The following is a 25,646-nucleotide window of genomic DNA, read 5'->3' on the forward strand; positions in this document are numbered from 1 at the left end:
TTCAGCATTTAATAAGGTAGTGCATACTTCTTTCATATGGAAGGAAAACATCATATTAAGTTAATATTTAAATGTACACAATTATAATTTGCAAAAAAAAATCAAGATAATGATAATTTCTTAAATAGTAAATTGAAATAAATGATATTTTCCTAGCATGCTTGTCATTCAGCAATAATAAGAAACTGAGATAAGAATGCAGGCAGTTGAAGTTCACTTCAGCCTGAGTGCAAGTATACACAAAACAGCAAAAATATTACATAGAAAATAAATGTTGTCCATTGGATTGAGTATGGTGCTACCATTTGTCACAGTGTTCATATTCATAGTTGTGGCTATCTTTGGGGTCACTGCTGTATTCAGACTTGTCTTGGAATTTGGAGTCATCTAGGGATTTGAGGTCATTTTGAGATTTGGGCTTGTCCCAGGATTGGTGCTACCATTTGTCACAGTATTGATATTCATAGTTGTGGCTATGTTTGGGGTCACTGCTCTATTCAGACTTGTCTTGGAATTTGGAGTCATCTTGGGACTCGAGGTCATTTTGAGATCTGGGCTTATCCCAGGATTGGGGTTCATTCTGGGATTGGTGCTCGTCCTGGGATTAGGTCTGGTCCCGGGATTCAGGCTTGACGCAGGATTGGATACTGCCATAGAATTTGAGGTTGTTGATGTTGAAGTTTGTCCCTGGAATGTTAACAAACATGAAGAGCAGGCCAGTCAGTGATAGCCTGAACATCATCCTCCTCTGTTTCACAATAATTATATAATTTTAATTGAACACTTGGATCACAAATAGGCAAGCATATATCCTTAATTGTGTTTATCAGTACATTTGTGTTATGTAAATGTTTGCTTTTTCACTATTAGTGAACAAATTAAAAGCTTCCCTTTCTTTGTTGTCAACATCTGCTGACAGAAGACCTATTTTCTATTGAGGGCTACCAACTGAACGCAAAAACAATCCCAAGACTGAAAAAGAGCTTAATTGGCATTTTTCTATTTAAAAAAGGAAAAAAATAAAACTCTAGACATTCAATACAATAAATATGGGGGCTTGAGATCAGTATAGAGTAGGGTAGGGGCAAAGACTGAGAGGCAATTTGGGACAGTAGAGCAACAAAAGAAATAATGAAATAAATATTAGTATTTTCTTGATTTCTCATGACCTTTATTCCAACAATTTAAGGTTTTAGTTTAGGTCACAAATTAGGATATTACTTCTAAATATTTACCCAAAGACTAAAGAGGTTAAACCAAAGCATTTCCCCAGTGCTGGGATGAGGTTTTCTTCATTAACAACAACAACAACAATAACAAACTAGAGAAGTTCATAGTTTTAAGATTTAGAAATGAACAAAACCAACTCCTTCATTTTGCAAATGGGCTCAGACAAGGGGCATAACATACCTGAAGGTGCATGTCTAAAAATGACCCAAGCTAGAACTTAAGTCTGTGACTTAAAGCCCAAATTTTAACTGTAGAACTCTAACATATATATTAAAAGTTACATTTGGCTCTAATATGTAATTGAGAACATTTCAAATTAATGTTACCTTTTGATATTTTTCTTTGAAGAGTAAGAATTCAGTCTTTCTCCAGCGTCTATGGGGAATCTGATTTCTCACTCACTGCATGCTATTTAAATATAATTAGTGAGGAAGTCATGTGTTCTAAACTTGACCTGCCATTTGCTCTTTGGAAGTATCCAACTGAGTGTTTCCAGACAACTAGGTATAAACAGATAGACTCTGGCAGAGATTAAAGAATTCAAATAAAGTTCTAAAATCTGCTTGCTAATTTAAAGAATCCAGTGAATAGCATTTGTTATTCCTCTTACCATGTATACATTAATGAATTGCTTCACTGGATTGACTCTAACTAGATGAATTTACTATTTTGCCTGCTGTGATTATTATGATTTTAAACCAAGTAAGTGTATTAAAGGTGTCTGCGTTTTCCTTAGAACATCTGTACATATGTTTATAGGGCAGTTTCTACCCATGGTTATTTTGAAGTTTAAAAAATAATTCAGTAATACAACATTTCAGGTATTTAATTTTTGGTAAATAAAGTAACCTTAGAAAAGAAGTTAAACTTCATTAATATGAAACTTAAGAAAAGGATTACATATGAAAGTGATACTTTTTCATACTGAGTTTACAAACTTTTGTGTGTTTGTGTATGGTTTTTTAATGTATTAAACCACTCACCTTGAAGTGCATAAAGTAAATTTTTTGAAGGAATTTTGTCTTTCGGTCAGCCGTTTTCCATGATAACTAGCATATAGGGAAGTTGGGTTGTATTCTGCTAATGTTTTCATCATATTGGCCAGCACACTTTAAAAATTGCAGGACTGTGAACAATGGTGTTGACTTACAAGGAAATTGCAACATAAATGGCAGAAGTACAAGCCAGTACATGTTCCTCACTTGTTTTACTGTGCTGTGAAGATCATTTTTCCCCTGAATGAATAAACCATGAATAGAACCATGCTTGGTAAATCTTATTTATATGGTACATATAATAACTTCACTTAACTAGAGGTTAATGTGGTCAGATCTAAGAAGTAAACAAACAGAAAAAAACTTCTTGCCAACCAGAGTAGATATTATGAATCAGAGTACTACAGTAATTTACAGGAGTTTGTCATTGTCCTCTCTCTGCTCACTTGCTCATTCTGTGGATTTCTTTGGGGGGTATATAGTTGGTAATAGTAATAGTAATAGTAATGTTTCAAACTTGAGCAAACTGTGACTTATTCTATTTTTCTAATCTTGACCTTTTGAGTATACACTTACACAACTCTTTATTGATGCTTCAAACACCTCAGTCTCAACTTGTTTAAAATTCAGAAGTTAGTGTTTTCTCCTTCCTATTTTTGTATCTAGATATATTCTTCTCATAATCTCTTGGTTAATTGTATCATCACCTAGCCAAATGTTTCTCCAACACTGGATTTCTCATTATCTTCTCTTTCTTATTTATCTTAAGCTCCCCAGGCCTCTTCATGATGATTAAGTAAAATTTAAATTCTATTTAGTACTCAAGTGCTCCCAAACAAACAATAATCAATTTGCCATTATTCAGGTCTTCAAATACCCACCAACTTTGTATCTTTGTGCAGCCTCCCCAACTTGCCCAAAGTGTAATAATAGCCCCCTCTTATCCTAAGTTTCACTTTCCATAGTTTCAGTTACCCATGGTCCACCATGGTCTGAAAATACTCAATGGAAAATTCCAGAAATAAACATAAGTTGGATGTATCATGAGGTTAATAGTAGCCTAGCACTGTGTCACAGTGCTGCATTAGTCAACTCACTTCATCTTATCACATAGGCATTGTGTCATATCACATCATCACAAGAAGGGCGAGTATAGTACAATAAGATACTTTGAGAGAGATGCCATGTGCACATAGCTTTTATTGTAGTATATTGCTATAACTTCTATTTTATTATTGTTTTTGATCTCTTACTGTGCCTAATTTATAATTAAACTTTATCACAGGTATTTCTGTATAGGAAAAAAACACAGCATATATTGGGTTCAATACTGTAATTCTGTGGTTTCAGGTATCCCTGAGGGGTCTTGGAACATATCCCCCACAGTTAAGGGGGTACTACTGTACTTTCCTCATTCAAAATTGTGTTGTTTCTTCAAGCTCCACTCATGTCAGCACCTTTTATACGATCCTTCCCTAATTCTTCATGTCAGAATCAGTCATTTTAGTACTTTATACTTTGATCAGAGTCTCATTTTCACTAAAGAAACTAAATCTTCCACCATATTCTGGCTTTTTTTGTGGTAAGATACCACCTCTTATTCCTTCTATTCCCTCTACCTTCTAATATAGTTGAGTGCTTATAAAGAATAGGACACAGGGCCAGTTATAGTGGCTCATGCCTGTAATCCCAGCACTTTGGGAGGCCGAGGTGGGCAGATCACGAGGTCAGGAGATGGAGACCATCCTGGCTAACACGGTGAAACCCCATCTCTACTAAAAATACAAAAAATTAGCCGGGCGTGGTGGTATGCGCCTGTAGTCCCAGCTACTTGGGAGGCTGAGGCAGGAGCATCGCTTGAATCCAGGAGGCGGAGGTTGCGGTGAGCTGAGATCGCACCACTGCACTCCAGCCAGGGGGACAGAGCAAGACTCCATCTCAAAAAAAAAAAAAAAAAGGGCACAATAAGTATTGGAATTCATTGAAATACCTCCTGTTTCTCCATGTCGGAGGGCTGGTATCATTAATGATGTCTAAAGTAAGAGTTATTTGGTTATTTGCAGTTTTCCCTTCACATTAGCATAAATTTGGAAGGCACAGGCTTGAGTTTAACTTTCATCTCTACTTTCCTGGCTGCTGTTTTGAGAAGATTTCTTCATTTGTACAATGTGGATCATAATGCACATTCATAATCCCTTGTCTGTAATCTGAAACCCCAAATCCTCCAAAAACCTTAAGTTTTATCAAAAAATAAAAAAGTTTGACACCAAAATTTATTTGGTGCAAATGCCTTATCTGCATAGGTGGGAGGTTTTTAGCTATCTTTGTTTCACTTAGTGTGGATATTAATGTTTCGCTGCAGAAATATTGATGAGATTGATTTTGGGGTGCTGTTCCGTTTTCTACTGGAGTGTTACATAATACATGATAAGAATAGTACTTAGCATATTCATGTTTCTCTTCTTCCTTCTGGGCACAGCACCATACCACTCTTAGCATTCTGATAGTTAGGTGGTACCATCTGACTGAGTTCTGGCCAGTAAAATGTCAGTTCCAATGATGTACAATCAACCCTTGAACAACACTGGGGTTAGGGGCACTGAATCTCCACGCAATTGAAAATCTATGTATAACTTTTGCCTCCCCAAAAACTTAACTACTAATAGACTGTTGACCGGAAGCCTTTTGATAACATAAACAGATTAACATGTTTTGTAAGTTAAATGTTGTATATGCTATATTCTTAGAGTGAAATAAGCTCGAGAAAAGAAATTGTTACCCAGAAAATCATGAGGAAGAGAAAATATATTTACTGTTCTCTGAGTGGAAGTGGATTATCACGAATGTCTTCATCCTCTTTATCTTCATGTTGAGTAGGTGGAGGAGAAAGAAGAGGGATTGGTCTTACTGTCCCCGGGCTGGCAGAGGTGGAAGTAAACCTCTGTATAAGTGGATCAGCATGGTTCAAAGCCATGTTGTTTAAGGGTCAACTGTATGTGATTTTTAAGCCTGATGTCAAACTTCTCACCAATCTTCCATTCTTGCTTTCTTCTATCAACGCCTACTAGAAACAGACGGTTCAGTGGAGGGGGTCTCCAAGACGCCAGAAGATGGTAAAACCATTAGAAAACATGATTTAAGAGAAATTAACTTTTGTTGTCTTAGCCAGTGATATTTTGGGATTATTTGTGACAGAAATTAGTTCGTGCTGACTAACATAACTACATGCTGGACATCTTGCCTTTGCCTCTTCAAATCCACTCTGTTCTTTACCCTGCTGTGTACCCTAAGAGGCTGACCTGTGTAGAGGGTATCATTGGGCTCCTCTCCTCTCTGGCTTTCAGCTGGCCCATAGGGAATACAAGCAGAAGATTAGGGGGAAGAAAGAGAGTAAGGTTAGGAGGTATATATTTTTGGCTCCCTTTCTGCAGGGTCCCAGTGGGCTGGCTACATCCATCCATGCAGTATGGTTTTTGTTGGGTGACCCTCTCCACACAACCTACTCTGTGTCTGCTTTCTGCTAACTGCTTCCTGCACTCACTACTTCAGGTGTAGTATCACACTGTCTCTTAAGAGTTTCCTTAAAACCTGCCTTCTCCTTTATACATAATCTCTAATATCTCAGTTTGAATGTGCCATCTGTTTCCTGCTAAAACCTTAATTGCTACAAACTGTATGTACACTGTATCATCTTCCTAAAATCAACCAGGCATGGTGGGATGTGAGCTATAGTCCCAGCAACTCAGGAGGCTGATGGAGGAGGATTGCTTGAGCCCAGAAATTCAAGGCTACAGTGAGCTATGGATACCCTAACCTGAGCAACAGAGCAAGACCTTGTCTCTAAAAAACAAAAATTAAGTTAAAAAATTGTGTCTTTCTTTATATACTTACATTACTTTCCGTTGATCTGTTTTTGAAATGTTTCCAGAACTGTCTTCCCTCACGTATTGATTCTTCCAAAATTCTTAAGAAAATGGAAAAAAGTAATTTCTGAAAATGATGAGAATGATCATAAATTTCATATAGCACTTTCTTGAGAATTTCAAATTGCAGTTTTAATATTTTACTTTAGAAACAGGTCCAGTTTTCCCTTCTGTAATTTTTTTCTTTGGTCTTTTTGGATCTTTTGGGTTTTTTTTTGGTTTTTTTTTTCATGAAAAGAACACAGAGATCTTTTCTTGAGTGATATTTGCACAGACATTGCCTTGGTAATTGAAGCATTTTTTTTTTTTTTTTTTTTTTTTTTTTAGAAAATCCTATTAAGTTTTATGCCATGTCTATGCTCATTGCACCTGTGCCTCATGTCTCATTCATTCATTCATTTATTTATTTATTATTTTTTTTTGAGACAGAGTTTCGCTCTTGTTGCCCAGGCTGGAGTGCAGTGGCAAGATCTCAGCTCACTGCAACCTACGCCTCCCAGATTCAAGTGATTCTCCTGCCTCAGCCTGCTGAGTAGCTGGGATTACAGGTGCCCGCCACCACACCTGGCTAATTTTCGTATTTTTAGTAGAGATGGGGTTTCACCACGTTGGCCAGGCTGGTCTGGAACTCCTGACCTCAGGTGATCTGCCCACCTCAGCCTCCCAAAGTGCTGGAATTACAGGCGTGAGCCGCCGCGCCTGGCCTTCATGTCTCTTTTAAATAGGACTTCTAAAATTTTGAAATGAGGTCAGCTTCAGTGGCTCATGCCTATAATCCCAGTGCTTTGGAAGGCCAAGGCAAGAGGATCACTTGAAGCCAGGGGTTTGAGACCAGCCTGGGCAACATCATGAGACCCTGTCTCTACAAAGTATATTTTAAAAAAAATTAGCCAGGTGTGGTGGCACACACCTGTATAGTCTTAGCCACTTGGGAAGCTGAGGCAAGTAGATCGCCTGAGCCCAGGAGTTCAAGGTTGCGGTGAGCTATGTTCCCACCACTGCACTTCAGCCAGTTAAGGGGACAGAGCGAGACCCTGTCTCAAAAAATTTTTGTTTTGAAATGAATTTATGTATGTTTGGTTATTTCTGAAAGCAGTTCAGGCCTACAGCCATACCACCCTGAATGCACCTGATGTTGTCTGAAAGCAATTCAGGTTTTCAGGATTAAAATTTTTATGCTACTAGGTTTGTAACCTATATTTAAAAGTAGAACATTTAAAACATTTTAGTAGTATATAGCACTGAAAAGTGGCTTTTTAGTGTAGACAGTTTTTCAAGAAACTATTTTGTAATCCTAGCTACTTGGGAGCCTGAGGTGGGAGGATCGCTTGAGCTCAGAATCCAGTCTGGGCAACAAAGGAGAATTCTAGCCTCTTTAAAAAAAAAAAAAGAGAGAGAGAGAGGAAGAAACTATTTGGAAGTTTTGTGAGCAATGGATATGCAAAAAGATAGGCCATTGTTATGAGAGGCCTAATTGTGAGTACCTTCTAGAATTGTATATAAGCATGATTCTCTTCAATAGTAAAATGTCAGCTTCTTCATTTTAGAAATCTAATATAGGAAAAAGAACACATTTCTCCATAGTTGTAAAACATAGGTTCTCAGGGTGAATGCCCATCTTTGAGCAAGTTTTTCTTCCTAATGGTATAATACTGTAAGTCTGTTATCTAATTTTGGCTTGTTGTCACTTATTTTTCATAATCAAAGAAAAATGATTTAATTTTAAAAAGATGCTCTCCTTTCTGTTTTCTTCTCTTGGATGATAGTATCCCTATCTGTCTGAGTTTATAGAATCTTAATTTTTACCTGCTCTTACCACATACATCTGATTAGTCATTAAGTCTTACTGATTCTGCTTCAGAAATTTTGTTTTATGCTTCACTCTCATGCTACCAACTTATTTGGTAGCTTCAGCAGTTTAGTCTAAGCTGGGGTTGGCAAATTTTTTCTGTAAAGGACCAAATAGTAAACATTTTAGGCTTTACAGCCCATATAAAGTTTTTTTTTAATTTTTCTTTTTTTTTTTAAAAAAAAGAAAGAAATGTAAGAACCCACACCTGTAATTGCAGCACTTTGGGAAGCCGAGGCAGGGTGGATCACGAGGTCAGGAGTTCGAGATCAGCCTGGCCAACATGGTGAAAACCCGTCTCTACTAAAGATAAATTAGCTGGGCGTGGTGGTGTGTGGGTGTGTGCCTGTAATCCCAGCTACTCAGGAGGCTGGGGCAGGAGAATCGCTTGAACCCAGGAGGCAGAGGTTGCAGTGCCGAGATCACGCCACTGCACTCCAGCCTGAGCGACAGAGTGAGACTCTGTCTCAAAAAAAAAAAAAAAAAAGTAAGAATCATACTTAGCCTGGAAGCCATACAAAAATAGGTCCACAAGCAGGCTGTGGGAAGGATATTGTAAGTGGGCCATACTTTGCTGACCTCTGGTCTAGGCTATTACAACAATTTCCTAATTGGAGTATTTGTCACTGGTATTTTACCCCATTGCCTCCATCTTACACATTACTGCCAGAATCATCTCTCTGAAATGTGACCATTTCGCTTCCAGGTAAAATCTTTATGTGCTCCTTTTAGCTAAGTTTTCTTGCTTAAGGTATTCATGTACTACTTCGGGGATTTTTTTTTTTTTTTTTGCCATTTCTTCATAACCATCTATATTATTTATTCAGTATTTTTATAGACTTTTTTTTCTTAAAGGAAAATTTATACTGTGAATGGAAAATCAATATTGATTGCCATAACTAGAAAACCAACAAAAGGCAACAGTAAAAGGAAATATAGAACTATGAAATGCCTGTTTCATGTAGCACCCAATCATATATGTACTACATTTCAAAAAGTCACTGGCTTATAAAAATATTTTTTAGCATCTCATACAAGTCTCTTCATAATCTGTTATACAGCTCACCTTACTTGCACAATTGCTGAGCCAAAGCAGATCGAAAGTCATTTTGGTAAGAGGCTAGATGCTGACCTTGTATTCTGAAAATGTGATGATTCTACTGTCGTTGATGTGATTCCAAGTAAGCCTGTGTGAAATTCTGGGCTATTCTCAGGGAAGTGTTTATGACACATTGTTGAAGGTATCATCAGGGCAGTTGATCCAAGAAGACTCTAGGAGCTGGCTAAGCCACAAAGTCTGCCCAAAAAGCTCAGAATGACAAATGAATGTTTTGTACATTATCTCCACTATAATGCTAGAAAAAAAGTCTTAAAAGCATTTGTCTCAATTGATCATTTATATGGAATAATACTGGTTAATCATCTTAAATCATCATAGTGTTGGGTAATGTCTGTAGAAGGATGCTTTAAACTGTACTTGGTGCTTCAGCTATGCTGACCATCTCACCATTGCCCCCTTTGCCATGCCCTGACATCCTCACATGTCTCTCTGCTTTTGCATACTCTTTTCCACCTGGTTTGAATGCCCTTCCTTTATCATGGGACATTATCCTTTCCATCTAATACCCATCTTGATAACCTGACTCTGACCCCCTAGGCAAGTTTAAAAAAAAAAAATTGATTGAAATGAAATTCACCCTTTTTGAAGTGTACAATTGCCTGGGCACAGTGGCTCACACCTATAATCCCTGCACTTTGGGAGACTGAGGTTGGGAGAGTCACTTGAGTCCAGGAATTCGAGACCAGCCTGGGCAACATAGTGATACCCTGCCTCTGCAACAAAAATTGCAAAAATTAGCTGGATGTGGTGGTTGATGCCTGTAGTCCCAGCTACTCAGGAGGCTGAGGTGGGAGAATCACTTGAGCCCGGGAGGTTGATGCTGCAGCAAGCTGAGATCAAGCCACTGCACTCCAGCCTGGACAATGGAGAGAGACCCTATCTGGAAAAAAAAAAAAATCTTTTTTTTAAGTATACAATTTTGGGCCTGGCGTGGTGGCTCACGCCTGTAATCCCAGCACTTTGGGAGGCCGAGGCGGGTGAATCACGAGGTCAGGAGATCAAGACCATCCTGGCTAACACGGTGAAACCCCGTCTCTACTAAAAATACAAAAAATCAGCTGGGCACGGTGGCAGGCGCCTGTAGTCCCAGCTACTCGGGAGGCTGAGGCAGGAGAATGGCTTGAACCTGGGGGGCGGAGCTTGCAGTGAGCTGAGATAGCGCCACAGCACTCAAGCCTGGGTGACAGAGCGAGATTCCATCTCAAAAAAAAAAAAAAGTATACAATTTTGCATATTCAGAGTTGTGTACTCATTACCACTGTCTAATTTTAAACATTTTCATCACTCCAAAAAGAAACCTCATAGCCATCAACAGTCACTCTCCCCTTTCCTCCTGCCCCACCTCAGCCCCTGGCAACCACTGATCTACTTTCTGTCTCTATGGATTTGCACAGTTTAGATGTTTCATATAAGTGGAATCATACAATATGTGCTCTTTTGTGACTGCCTTCTTTTACTTTAATATTTTCAAGATTCATCCATGTCGTAGCATGTATCAGAACTTTATCCCTTTTTATAGCTGAATAATATTCTATTGTATTCATACAATATATAAGCGTTTGTGTGGACGTATGCATTCAGTTTTTTTAGATACATATCTAGGAGTGGAATTGAGTCGTATGGTACCTCAGTGTTTAACTTTAGAGGAACTGCCAAATGATTTTCCAAAGTAGCTGCATTATTTTACATTGCCACCAGCAGTGAATGAGAGTTTGAATTTCTGTACATCTTCACCCAACACTTGATATTGTCTGTCTTTCTAGACAAATTTTGATAAATCCCTCCTTTTCTAAACCATAGCCAAGTCTATTACTGTTTAACAATGACCATCTTGGAGTATAAATTTTCTGTTCACACTTTGAACTTTAACTTCCGGGTCTTAGATGTCTTTATCTGGATATACAGAGAATCTAGGTTTTGTATGTAATTATTCAATGATAGTATTAAAACTAAGGCCGGATGCAGTGGCTCATGCCTGTAATCCCAGCACTTTGGGAGGCCGAGGCGGGCGGATCACGAGGTCAAGAGATCGAGACCATCCTGGCTAACACGGTGAAATCCCGTCTCTACTAAAAATACAAAAACTTAGCTGGTCGTGGTGGCGGGCACCTGTAGTCCCAGCTACTCGGGAGGCTGAGGCAGGAGAATGGCGTGAACCTGGGAGGCAGAGCTTGCAGTGAGCTGAGATGGCGCCACTGTGCTCCAGCCTGGGCGACAGAGTGAGACTCCATCTCAAAAAAACAAAAAAAAACAAAAAAAAAACAAAAAAACCCCACTAATTACCAGTTTTTTTGTTTTTGTTTTTTTGGGACAGGGTCTCACTCTGTCGCCCAGGCTGAAGTGCAGTGACGCAGTCACAGCTCACTACAGCCTCAGCCTCCCTGGGCTCAAGTGATCCTTCCAGCTCAGCCTCCTAAGTAGCTGGAACTACAGGTGTGCACCACCATGCCAGGCTAATTTTTGTATTTTTGTGTAGAAACACCATGCGTAGCTGATTTTTGTATTTTTTGTAGAGACAGGGTTTGTCATGTTGCCCAGGCTGATCTCAGGCTCCTGGACTCAAATGATCCGCCTTGGCCTCCCAAAGTGTTAGGATTACGGGCATGAGCCACCTTATTAGGCCTAATTACCAGTTTTAATTATAGACCTACATGACTATGGTTTGAAGGAAAAAGACTTTATTTAATCCTAGTGATTGGAATTGGAATTCTCAATTGAGCCAGAAGATTTCTTGAGTGGTTTTGTTTTCTGTGATAACTTGGTTTATATAAGTAATCCACATTACTTGGGTGTTAGTGGTAAAGCAAGTCTTTGCCTTGTACAACAAAGATAATTTAGTGATTGATACATTCTGAATAATCTGGTGGTTATGACTTGACACATACAAAAAATGTTAGTGGTTGCAGTCCATCTGTTGCTCTGTAAAAAGATTTTTGTTATTTGTTTGTTTGTTTGTTTTGAGACCAAGTCTCACTCTTATTGCCTAGGCTGCAATGCAGTGGCATGATCTCTGCTCACTGCAAACTCTGCCTCCTGGATTCAAGCAATTCTCCTGCCTCAGCCTCCTGAGTAGCTGGGATTACAGGCATGCACCACCACACCTGGCTAATTTTTGTTTTGTTTTTTCTTTTTTTTGAGATAAAGTCTCACTATGTCACCCAGCCTGGAGTGCAATGGTGAGATCTCAGCTCACTGCAACCTCCGCCCCCCAGGTTCAAGAGCTTCTCCTGCCTCAGTCTCCCGAGTAGCTGAGATTAAACAGTCATGTGCTACCATGCCCAGCTAAGTTTTGTATTTTTAGTAGAGATGGGGTTTCACCATTTTGGCCAGGCTGGTCTTGAGCTCCTGACCTGAAGTGATCCGCCTGCCTCGGCCTCCCAAAATGCTGGGATTACAGGCATGAGCCACCGTGCCTGGCCCAATTTTTGTATATTTTATAGAGACGGGGTTTCACTATGTTGGCCAGGCTGGTCTCATAGAACTCCTGACCTCAGGTGATCCACCCACCTCGGCATCCCAAAGTGCTAGGATTACGGGCATAAGCCACTGTGCCCGGCCAAAAGTTTTTTTGAATCACCTGTGGTTCATTTATTTCAGTTTAAGTGTATAATCCTCAAAGGAAATAATCCATTGGGATGTATTTATGAAGTTTAAGTCTGTAAAACAATGTGGAGGCCGGGCGTGGTGGCTCACGCCTGTAATCCCATCACATTAGGAGGCCGAGGTGGGCAGATCACTTGAGGTCAGGAGTTCGTGACCAGCCTGCCAACATGGCAAAACCCCATCTCTTCTAAAAATACAAAAATTAGCCAGGCATGCTGTGCGCGCCTGTAATTCCAGCTACTCAGGAGGCTGAGGCAGGAGAATCGCTTGAGCTGGGAGGCAGAGGTTGCAGTGAGCCAAGATAATGCCACTGCACTCCAGCCTGGGTGACAGCATGAGACTCCATCTTAATAAATAAATAGCCAAGTGTGGTGGCACATGGCTATAGTCCCAGCTACTTGGGAGGGTGAGACAGGAGAATTGCTTGAACCCGGCAGGCAGAGGTTGCAGTAAACCGAAATCGCACCACTGCACTCCCACCTGGGCAAGACAGAGTGAGATTCTGTCTTAAAAAAAAAAAAAAAGTGGAAAAATTCTGAAACAACCATGTAAGAATAAATGCATCCAAATGAATGTTGTTCATCTCAGAAGAGTCACCTTTGGAGGTGATGCACTTAGTTCAAACTTTGCTGCCTTTGAGCACAACATTTTAGGGAAATAATTTTTTGGAAGTGTTGTCAAAGTCTGAAATACATTCTTGTAGAATGTGGAAAATCTCATACTTGAAATCTTTTGATAAGCAAGACAAAATGTCACATTTAGTAATACTGTTTTTTGTTTAAGATGAGGTTTTTCTGCTGGACATGGGGGCTCACACTTGTAGTCCCAGCACTTTGGGAGGCCAAGGCAGGTAGATTGCTTGAGCCCAGGAGCTCGAGACAAACCTAGGCAACATGATGAAACCCCATCACCTGTACAAACAATTAGTAGAGTGTGGTGATGAGAGCCTGTAGTTTCAGCTGCTTGTGAGGCTGAGATCGGAGAATCACTTTAGCCTAGGAGGTCAAGGCTGCACTCCAGCCTGGGTGACAGTGAGACCCTGTCTTAAAAAAAGTTTTCTTATGTAACTTACAAACTAGCTCTTAGTGGTATTTGAAAGGAACAGCCCCAGAGTTGTTTTCAGTAATGATGTTATCATTGGAGTAAAAGTATAGCGATCCAACCTGACTACTTTGAAGAATATACAGAAAATGAGGTGTATCATGTGTGACATTTATGTTTAAATTTAAAATCAGTTTATAGTCAACTCATAGTTAATATGTGAATATTTGTTACTACAAGTGATTCCTTGATCCTTTAAATACTTTTAATATGCTTTTTTGTTCTTTTTTGTTTTGAGATGGAGTCTTGCTCTGTTGCCCAGGCTGGAGTGCATTGGGGCAATCTTGGCTCCCTGCAACCTCCACCTACTGGGTTCAAGCGATTCTCCTGCCTCAGCCTCCCAAGTAGCTGGGATTACAGGTGCGCACCAACACGCCCGACTAATTTTTGTATTTTTAGTAGAGACAGGGTTTTGCTCTGTTGGCCAGGCTGGTCTCCAAGTCCTGACCTCAGGTAATCTGCCCGTCTTGGCTCCCAAAGTGCTTACAGGCGTGAGCCACCACACCCAGCCTATTTTAATATGTTTTAAAGAGACTTTAGCTTTTACAAGGTGTCTCTAAGCTCATATTTAATGACCTGCAGCTTTTTTTGTAGAATTTAAAGTCAAGGCAAGAGACTCATAATACTTTATCCAAGTATATTTTGTTAAAGCAAAAAAAAATGTCATGTGATCTTGTGGAAAAGCCATACCATGAGGAAATTTTAGCTCCTATAAATAGGTGAAACTATTTTTAAACAATTGTTTGCTTTCTTAGATTATTTGTCATTGGTATAAGGAATACAGATAAGTATTTAATGTCTAAATAATATAACTCATAAATGGATGTGGTTGTATGCCAGTCAGTCTTACACTACAAAATATCTCAAATGTGATAATGGTCGCTGAGGCTTTGGATGGCAAATTAGGGCTTTCCCAGTGGTTATTGTGGTGTATGGCATCCTTGTCTTCCCTTACTTATGTTTTGTTTTTCTTCTTTCTCAATGGAAAGCCATTAAGTCTTAGTTAATTTTCTGTTGAGGCAAGCATTTGACATTCATTCGAATTCCCTCAGCCTTCCAGAAGCATTCAGTATGTTTCAACTGTGACTATGGGCAACAAAATAATACAAAGTGAAAAACTGCGTTTCCTGGTGTGAGTATTTCATTAGATTTATTGATCCTTGGCCTTATGGTATCCATGTGAAATGTTCAGACATCTAATTTTTTACTGCTAAATAATTTTTTTAGGGGATAAATAACAAACCTTGTGAATTAATTATTTGAAGCATAACTGAAGGTGTCAGATATATGAGAAATTATTTACTGTTACTGTTTCAGTCATTTTCACTTCTAATCTTGTTAACTACCCAAGAATCTCTTGTACAAAGGATAGTAATCATTAAAATGGTTATATAGCACCCACAAAGTGCTTTAATATACATGTTTTAATCTATTCCTTAAAACACCTTCTGGAGTATATGTTCTTAACCATATTTTTTATCAGAGGACACATTTAATCACTTGCCCAAGGTAAAAACACACACCGTAGGTGATAAACTTTATGTCATGCTCTGCTGTTAAACCACCAATATAGTTAGAATTATTTTGATCAGACAAGAGCGAAGCAGTTTTCCTGTTTTTAGTGAGTGCGTATGTATGGTAATTTCTGTGCTTTGATCTCATTCATAACTCTGTGTGTGTGTGTGTGTGTGTGTGTGTGTGTGTGTGAGACACAGGGTGTGGCTTTGTCACCCAGGCTAGAGTGCAGTGGCGTGATCTCAGCTCACTGCAACATCCGCCTCCTGGGCTCAAGCCATCCTCCCACCTCAGCCTCCCAAGTAGCTGGGACTACAGGCACACACCACCACACTTGGCTAATTTTTGTATTTTTTTGTAGAGACAGGGTTTGCCGGGCTCAGAGCTCAAGCAATCTGCCCACCTTGGCTTCCCAATGTGCTGGGATTACAGGCATGAGCCACTGCTCCTGGGCTCATTAATAACATATTCTCACTCATAGGTGGGAATTGAACAATGAGAACACATGGACACAGGAAGGGGAACATCACACTCTGGGGACTGTTGTGGGGTGGGGGTAGGGGGGAGGGATAGCATTGGGAGATATACCTAATGCTAGATGACGAGTTAGTGCGTGCAGCGCACCAGCATGGCACATGTATACATATGTAACTAACCTACACATTGTGCACATGTACCCTAAAACTTAAAGTATAATAATAATAATTAAAAAATAATAAAAATAAAACATAGTTTTAAAAATAAAAAAAATAAAATAAAATAACTTTCCAGAAATTTAGATTCAGAATCTCAGGTCAGGCTTTCTAGATAAGGATAAGTGGGTATGTTGAGCATGTGTCTCACCTGGCTCTTAAATATGTTTAACAAAGTTGGGGCTGTTGAACCAAACTGGCATTTCTTAACAGTTGATCTTCTTAAAGACCTCACTTTGCACCACAGTTTTCTAAATGTGAAATGTACTAATCTGCTTAACACATTATTAACACCTTAACATGACATTTGTTTCTACTTCTCTTCTAACTTCCGTTGAGCAATTTTCTATATTGAATTGTTCATGGGTATCAGAATTAACCTTTCTCTAGAATTGTTCCAAAGGTAACTCCACATTGCCCAGAACTAGTTTTTTTTTGCTTTGTTTTTTTTTTTTTTTTTTTTGGAGTGGGAGACAGAGTCTTGCTCTTGTCACCCAGGCTGGAGTGCAGTGGCATGATCTCGGCTTACTGCAACCTCCGCCTCCCGGGTTCAAGTGATCCTCCTGCCTCAGTCTCCTGAGTAGCTAGGATAATAGGTGCCTGCCCAGCTAATTTTTATATTTTTAGTAGCGATAGGGTTTCACCATTTTGGCCAGGCTGGTCTTGAACTCCTGACCTCAAGTGATCCACCCACCTTGGCCTCCCAAATTATTGAGGTTACAGGTGTGAGCCATGGTGCCTGGCCCAGAACTAGTTTCTTATATGACTAGTAGTAGCCTAGCCAAATCCTCCCTCATTCTTTTCTTTGATCTTTCTTTTCTCAGGACTTTGAAGCTGTAACTTTGAAATAAATGAAAGAAACTTAGACTCTAGAATAAGACTCGCAGGTTTGACTTGGTCTGTCCTAAGTAGGTCATTGTTAGCCGACTAGTCACATCTTTGATCTATGTTAATTCATTCTTTTATTTATAAATTCAGATAAAGATGGTCAAAAAAACAAACTTCTAGGGGCAAGTGAATGTCTCAGCTGAAATCAAAAGGATGAGTAGGGTTTGAGAGGGCAAGAAGAGGGAGAGAGGACATGCAGCATCTCTGAAAGCCTGGTGGCACGAAGCATGGTGATTAAGGGACAGGATATTTTGTTTGTTTGAACTATAAAATGTTAGAGAGCTGGAAAATTTTAAGATGATATTCTAAAGGGAAGCAAGGCCCTTATCATGCAGTAAACCATATTAAGAGTTTAGATTTTATTATGAGATATGAGAAATTATTGAAAGGGAAGGGTTGGTACACAGTTCATCTTGTGTCTTCTTAGTTCTCTTGTTTTCTTACTCAGTCTAGATGCCCTAGACAAACATTTCAGTAGTTCTTTTTTTAGATCTCTTGGCTATTTCAAGGACAAGGCAGGTAATAAAATATGCTTGGTCTACAGTGTTAGCATTTTGGCATTTTTCTTTTTGTTACTTTTTAATACATGGTTCTATGTCCTATAATTTTTTCTTATTTTTCTAATATTTGCGTTTTCCACATTTCACACTTTAAAAAACTCTTCATAAATATTTTTATTGGCCAGATATTCTGGTCAGTGGGTCATTGTTTACTTAATTTCCTAATGGTGGATATTTATTGTTGTTTCAGTTTTTCTTATTAGAAAGAATGCTGTGATTTACCTATAGGCAAAAGTTTAAATGCCTTAACTGTAGACAAAAGTTAAAATATCTTACTTTTTTAAAAATTTCATTGCCAAATTGCTTTCCCAAAGAATTGTGCCAATATGTGAACATGGCCATTTCATTCTACCTTCCCCATCGTTGGTTTTTTTTTTAATTGCTTGCTATTTTAATAGTGAAAAATGATGTCACATTTTTATTGCATTTCCCAATTATGGGTTGGCCATATTCCCATATATTAATCATAGTATTTTGTATCTTGTAAACATTCTTTTTATGTCCTTTGCCCATTTATTCATTGAGAATTTTAAGATTTTTTTCTCATCCATTTTATGAGCTCCTGATTAACAACCTCCTTTATAGCATCTTATTTGAATATTTTTATCAGGCTGGTTGTTTCAGCATAATGGGGATTTTGTATAGACCAATCTATTGATAATTTCTTTGTGATTGTTTTTTTTTCTAATTAAATAGCCTTCCACCTGAAGACTTACAAATATTTTTAAATTCTTCTGCTGGTTTTATGACTTCCTGGTTCATGTTTTCTTTCACTTTGTCAGTGTATCACATGAAGTGAGTGTTAAACTGAACTTTTTTCCAATTTCCTTATCTCATTTATTGAGTCTTTCCTTTCCCCTTTGGTTTCTGATTTTTCTTTCCACAGCTAACAATGTTTGAGAATTTACTGTGTGCTAGGCACTGTTCTAAACACTTTATCTGTATTATCTCATTTTCTTCTCACAATAACCGTATAAGGAAATAGAGGCACAGAAACCTAATTTGCTGAAGTGACACAGCTAGTAAGTAAAGCTTTGTCACATATTCAGTTCTTCTGTGTACCTGTGCTCTCATTGTGCTGTTGTTTCTATATTGTGGTTATCTTTCTATTTTTATGCCACTATCATTCTGTTCTAATTATTATGGCTGATATATGTTTCTCTCTCAAGAAAAGCTAATATCGGCCGGGCACGGTGGCTCACGCCTGTAATCCCAGCACTTTGGGAGGCCGAGGCAAGCAGATCACCTGAGGTCAGGAGTTCAAGACCAGCCTGGCCAACATGGTGAAACCTGATCTCTACTAAAAATACAAAAATTAGCTGGGCATGGTGGCACATACCGGTAGTCTTAACTACTCAGGAGGCTGAAGCAGAAGAATCGCTTGAACCCAGGAGGTGGAGGATGCAGTGAGCCAAGATCGCACCACTGCATTCTAGCCTGAGTGACAGAGCAAGACTCTGTATGAAATAAATAAATAAATAAATAAGTTAATGTAACTGTAGTATTTACTTCTTTTTCTATTCTTGCTTGTTTCTATGTGAGCTTAAGGTTCCAAAACGTTTCTCATTGGAATATTTTTCAGAATTGCCTTAATCTGTAAACTATACTGGAAATAATTGCAACGTAGTATCCCACCAAAGTCCTCTGTACCTTAGTGTTTGATATGTTCCAGGTGCTGACTAAATATTTGTTGAGTGAAAGAATGAATGAATGAATGGAGAGACCTTAGTTTGTCATCTGCATCAAGTCTTAATTTATACTTCTCATTAATATTTTCCAGATTTTCCCCATTTGATGCTGCATATTTCATGTTAATGTTACTTCTTGACATTGTATATTTTTCCCATAATTTTCTAATTATTTGTTGCCAATATCTGTTATTTCTGTTTTTTCGTTTTGGAATTTCCCAAATATTGTTAAAAAGATTGGCAATAGTGGCCATCCTTGTTTCGATTGTGATTTTAATAGAAATATAAGTTATTCTTCACCAGCAAGATGTTGGGTGGTAGTGTGTAATACATTCTTTTATCTAGTTCTTAAAATATATTTTATAAGGAAAAATTTTATGAAAGATTTTAGGTTAACTCTTGACTGACATTTTTGGTATTAAAGGAATTTGCTGTTGTTTGATAGCATCATTATGGAAGATATTGAATAGCACATATTTGTGATCTTTTAAGTTAGCTATAGAAGCCATCTTCTCATTCTGCTGTGGTAAGTGAATGTCTTTCTGACTTTCTTCTGGGTCCCTATTTCACTGATATCTAAACCTGGTTTCTAGCAGGGAAGAGACTAAAGCAAGCACATCCTTTCATTCCCTTGCTCTCAGTGTGTAGAGCTGAAATGTTTCCATATATGGGAATTTCTCATAGCATTGGGTTTGGACATACAGATGTGATAATAATCCTCACAACAACAACATTACTGCATCTAGGAATGTGGGTGGGCCAAGACACTGTGAAGGGTTTATGTGAATTATGTCATTTAATCTTCAGAAAAAAACCACTGTAAGTTCTGCCAGCCCATTTTATAGATGAGGAAACTGTGACTTAGAGCAGTGAAATAACTTGTCTATGGTCATACAGCTGAGAAGTGGCAGAGGCAAGTTGCTTGTAAAGTAGAGCCAAGCCTTAAAGATGGATGGGTGAAGATAGATATAGATATATGTGTATATAGGTATGTGTATATCTGTACACATATGCATACATATTTGATGTGCTTGAGAGATAGATGCTAAGGACTAATGCATTTTGAAATTTTTCTGGAGCCAGGAATACAGTAATACTTAGTGGCAAATAATGAGCCTTTTTCCATTAATAATAAGAATATAATTTCTTTGGAAGGAAATACTATCTAATTATAGTTTCCCTCAGTATATCTGGGGGATTGGTTAGCAGACCCCTGTGTATACCAAAATTTGCGCATATTCAAATCCCAAAATCGGCCCTGTGGAACGTGCTTCCTTATGGAACCTATTTATACAGTATGTGGGTTTCACATCCCACAAATACTGTGCTTTCAATCTATGTATAAGTGTGCCCATGCCGTTCAAACCCATGTTGTTCAAGGGTCAACTTTACTTTAAGGCTAGATAATTCTTCTGTCTAAGGACTTAGAGTCTGAGTAGTTGACGTATATTGTACTTGTAAGTTTACCAAGTTTGACTCTGCATTTTGCAGACATGTCTGTAGGATTGACATAATCCATAGGTGCTCCTAATGCAGTAGTCTATAATTTGACTTTCTTATTACTTTTCCCCCTAAAAATTCTAAGACAGCATTGAGTTTTTGGTATCCTCAGAGGAAAAGACAGTTACCTCTAAGATACCTACTTTCAGGGCAGGCGCGGTGGCTCATGCCTGTAATCCTAGCACTTTGGGAGGCCGAAGCAGGCGAATCACCTGAGGTCAGGAGTTTGAGACCAGCCTGGCCAACATGGTGAAGCCCCGTCTCTACTGAAAATGCAAAAATTAGTCGAGCGTGGTGGCAGGCGCCTGTAATCCCAGCTACTTGGGAGGCTGAGGTGAGAGAATTGCTTGAACCTGGGAGGGGGAGGTTGCAGTCAGCCAAGATCACGCCATTGCACTCCAGCCTGGGGGATAAGAGCGAGACTTCGTCTCAAAAAAAAAAAAAAAAAAAAGAAACCTACTTTCTGTGAAAGTCGGTGTATATGTTTTTTTAAATAAGACACAAGTATGTGGTAGAGTAGGGATTATCTAAGCAATTAGTCCCTATCATGGATGGTGAAGGTACTAATCAGTGTTTGGGAGGGAGTGGAGATAGCTTCCGTATATAGAGAGGTAATGCATTTTAAAATCATTTAGGGGACTTTTTCAAATAATCCTGTTTCTTCATGGTGAGATTCCCTGACACAGTGAGCCAATCAGGTTTGCTAAGGCAGAAAATGTTCGAGAGCCACTGTACTAGACAGCATGAAAGATGACTGTTTTGTTGAAGCTTAATGGTAATTTTTCCATAATCCTGATCCTTAAAAAGCAAAAAAAAGAACACATTAGAGTGTTGTTACTTTTCTCTCAATAGAAATGTTCCTAAACCAGCAAAGGAGGCTATCTGAATTTTTAAAAGTTTTTATGAAGGAACATAAAAATTCCTTTCTCTATTTTTTCCCACCTCTAGAAATGCTTGAAATGAGATTCTGCCTTACGTCTCACAAATTAAATACCACATTTGTGTCTCACCCATCTCAGTTATGCTGTCTTGCATTTTAATCAATCCTGTTTCAGGACTTCTTTTGCTGCCTTGTGGCTGTTTCTTATGTTTGTCACTAATTCATAAGTTGGCTAACTTTTATATTTGTAGAGAATTTCTCAGTGATTTTCTCCTAGTTGGAGTTCCAGTATGGTTTGATTTGGAGTGTCAAGATCTGTCCCATGCCTAGCCTTAGTCCTCAGTCTGTTTTACTGGGTTCACCACCTGGTTGTAGTACCAAATGCCCTTTTCCCTTTCCCTCTCTCCTTCCTCACTTCCTCAGTACTGCCCAAGTTCGTCAGACCCAATGACTTTATTCTTAAGCTAATCTTATTTTTAATTTAGGTAATTCTGATTTCTGATTTGTAAAAGATAAATTTTCTTCTCCTTCATGTAGTAGGATTTTAATTTTGTAAATATTTAAATTCTCCATTAATGGTGTGTTAAATCTGCACTAAAACTGCTTCTTTACATGTTTTTAAATTTTTTCATTATGTTTTTAACACTTCTTACATGCAAAAAACAAAACCGTTAAACTTTTCTTATTAAAATGCAAAGCCTAGTGTCTTCTAGCTTTTTGAAGAGCTTTTGTCCGTTATATAATCTGTAAAGTAGCCAAGAGTTCCTCAGAAGCAGGACATCATTTAGATTTAAAACAATTATGGCTTGTCTGTAAAATAATGTTGTAGCATAACCATTCATGGGATGGCAGCTACGATTTTACTTCAGTAAAATATCCTTGGATACTACTGCCATTTTATTTACCTTAAAGATTTTACCAAGGTACCCTAGAACAAAAATGGTGAGGTCATTTTGATTCTGCTAAAGTTGGTATGACTGGAAAGCCAAATGACACAGTTATGAGCATAGACCTTTTATTTTCCAGATGTTTGACAGTGTAAACATACATAAAATACATATTAAAGTTTAGATGCTTTATATTTTGTGCAATAAATTGAAGCCTTAAAAGAAAACATTTCATTTTTTTATAAAAGAAACTCATTAGTTTACTTAAGACAGTAAAATAGCAGCAAGTACCAAGACATTGTGCATTTCTTTTATTTAAGACAAGTTACTTCATTTACATCAGAGTCAGAAATGTTAAGACTGGCTTTCTTGAATACTTAAATATAGCTCAAATCACTGGTTAGATATGGACATATTTTCCCAACTGTACATCAGGGAGGAGTGCTTTCATTAGTTTCAGAAAATGCAGACCCTCAGACAGCCAGCATGACCACAACATTGAGCATTAAGAGAAATGAAGCATTTACTTTCCAAGCATTTGCCACAGAAGGTAATGGAGTCTTTACATTTGTGGTTGTCTCTTCCCTCCATAAGTTAAGGGTTGTGCTTTGTTGAGGCATTTCAGAGAAATTATTTGGCATGCCACTAGTGATACTTAGGGTCATGGGTGTTGGGGATGATTTTGTTGAGCTAGTGAGGCTTGTGTTTGTAACCATTCCATCTTGGAGATGAATAGTTAGAGTTGCAGCTGCTGCTTCATGTGAATTGATAGTCTCTGTGGATGTATCTTCTGGATAGGGCACAAAAGCCTTATCAGTGCTAGTAAAGGTGGTGTCTTTGCTTAGAGTGGCACCAAACGTTGTTTCCTTTGTTCGATATTGTTTGGGTATTTTGGTCACTTTGGGTTGAGTTACCACACTCAGAGAGTTAATGGTGTCCACTGTCTGCATCCCACTTACAGTGAATAAGCTTGAGGTAAATCCAGAAGGTGTGGGATATATGTTATGTTCCTTTAAAGATGATATTTGGGTAGAACATGGAGTCCCTATCACATGGGCTTTTGTTTCCATCATCCACTTCAGTAAGTAAGTAATGTTTTGTTTGTGGTCACATGACCACCTGTTATTGTAAAGGGTTATCTCTTGCAACTGAAAGAGTTGGTCAAAAGATTGGTCTGGAATGAATGTGAACTTATTGTTGTGCAGGTAAAGATGTGTGAGAGTTGTCAGGTTTATTAATGTACCTGGAAGAATTTGTGTCAAAGAATTATTAGACAGGTCCACGATATGTAGTTTGGAGGGCATGTTGGTTGGAACTGTCCAAAGTTTGTTACTACTGAGGTTGAGAACCTCGAGACTTCTTAGTGTATTTTTAATGAGGACAGCCTTTTCCAGCATGTTCTTAGAAACATCCAGATATTTAAGATTCCACTGATAAGCAGTATCAGATTTGTCAAGAAGTTTAATGTTGTTGTTAGCAGCAGACATGTTCCACAGAGACCGAGGTAACTGAGCAGGCAGGCTTTCAAGCCTGTTGTTTGAAATGTCCAGGGTCCTCAGATTGGTATATTGGGTTAACTGGTTATGCAGATCAGTAAAGTGGTTATAAGACAGGTTTAAATGTATAATATTCTCTTGCAGTCCAGATGGTAATGTAGTCAAGTTTCTGCCTGAACAGTCCACATGCCTGTGCCTCTCTGTGCATATACATTGGAGAGGACAAATGCATAAAATACCAGGTGTGAGAAACAGAAGGATGAACAGGCAGAGAGACATTTTCAATATCTGATATTCCATCAAAGCCTAGAAACAAACAGATACACCCTTCTTTTAATATGCAAATACGGTTTAGGCATCTGCATGGGTCAGTTAGCATTAGGCAAAATTTTCAATAAACCTCATTGTTGTCGAGTCCTTTTATAATTGTTCCAGTGATTAAACTAACAAAGCTCCCCTTCATTTATAGTCCAAATGCTTAATCCTTCAATTGGGCTATGTGGTAGAGAGAGACTCTCTCCCTACTCTCTCCTGCATTTTCTCCTTTATTTTCTCTCTCCCTCCCCCCTTTTCTAACCATATGCTTTCTTATTTATCTTTCTAGAGCCTTAATATGATAAAATAGCATTCTTTGCAAATAAATAGTTGCAGTTGTAGGCTATTACTATTTTTGATGATATGCTTTCTTACTCAGATGAGAAAAAATGGCTGTCGTGTCTTTTTTTTTAATCTCTGCAGTAATGTAATTCAATGTGTGTATATAGGGTAGATTTTATTTAGATATTAAAGCAGTTCTTCGAAATTTTATCTGTATGTTTTTAGGATAAATGTATCTTTGTAAAAAGCACTTGAAAAATCCAGACCAGCACAGTACCTATAAACCTCACATTTTATAAAGTGATTTTTTTCTGTATATTTCAGTGCCCATTTTAAAGGAAAACAATATGTATATTTACAAAGTGACTGAATGTATAAAAAATATCCCTCAACTGACACTGCAGCAAATTTCTGGTGCATGCACTTGCTATTGAATATATGTTTAATCCTAACATTGACTTTTTCTTAAAAGAAAAAGGAAAAAGATTCCAAAGTCAGCCTTTTACTGATTTAAATAACATCTTACCGTGGTGTCGTCTTCAACATCAGCATCTCATTTTCTCTGGGAAACTTAAAGGTCGTCTTGTTCTGTAGAGTCGGAACTGTTTCTGGCTGTGGGCTGTGCTTGCCTGCTCAGCTGCATTGTGTTGCTGTGAGCTGAAGCTCTGCAACCACCTGATCAGTACCACATAGGAGGACTGCAGAGCTGTCGCTGGTGCTGACTCAAATTTATGGCAAGAGGTGCACACGCAACAAAATGGACAATTTTTTTAAAAATTTGTGGCATTAAGCGTACCTATATATCTGATTTGCTATAGGATGGGATACCTTATGCATGAGAGTTGGCCCTTACTCCTTTCTATGTATTTGTCTGAGATTGGGTTCCATATTTTAACATTTGTCTCATTAAGAATCTGTGAATTTTTAAAATACCTCTACTCTTTATCCTTTTTACATGTTGAAAATAAATTTGACCTTCCTCATGGATAGTTTTCTATGATATTAGTCCCACTATTTTTTAACTCCTGCCTTTTTATATTCCTTTCTAAAATTGTATAATTTTCATGTCACTTTTTTAATATTATAAAAAATCTGTTTTATGACTTTTATGTCTTCCCCCAA

General features: G+C 38.3%; 2 protein-coding genes across 14 annotated transcripts in view; one reads left to right on the forward strand and one right to left on the reverse strand.

Moving 5' to 3' along the window:
* OMG (oligodendrocyte myelin glycoprotein) lies at positions 1–25,212 on the reverse strand. 2 transcript variants are annotated; one of them, XM_031010602.3, is made up of 3 exons: positions 25,051–25,212; positions 6,117–6,189; positions 1–687 (listed from the first exon to the last, which is right to left on the reverse strand). In XM_031010602.3, exons 1-3 carry the CDS (start codon positions 25,074–25,076, stop codon positions 388–390), a joined length of 399 nt encoding a protein of 132 aa, XP_030866462.1. In that variant the 5' UTR covers positions 25,077–25,212; the 3' UTR covers positions 1–387. The 2 variants fall into 2 exon arrangements, with proteins under 2 accessions (XP_030866462.1, XP_018875669.1); XM_019020124.4 differs by lacking the exons at positions 1–687; positions 6,117–6,189 and adding an exon at positions 22,720–24,233 and having other exon boundaries at positions 25,051–25,211.
* NF1 (neurofibromin 1) overlaps positions 1–25,646 on the forward strand; it is a 260,201-nt gene that overhangs the window by 158,383 nt on the left and 76,172 nt on the right. The window lies entirely within an intron of this gene.

This window comes from Gorilla gorilla, chromosome 4 (genome assembly GCF_029281585.2).
Source record: "Gorilla gorilla gorilla isolate KB3781 chromosome 4, NHGRI_mGorGor1-v2.1_pri, whole genome shotgun sequence".
NCBI classification, from domain to species: domain Eukaryota; kingdom Metazoa; phylum Chordata; class Mammalia; order Primates; family Hominidae; genus Gorilla; species Gorilla gorilla.

What these genes read in the sequence shown, in the direction of transcription:
- OMG (XM_019020124.4), bottom strand. Translation starts at nt 24,227, where the DNA reads ATGGAATATCAGATATTGAAAATGTCTCTCTGCCTGTTCATCCTTCTG.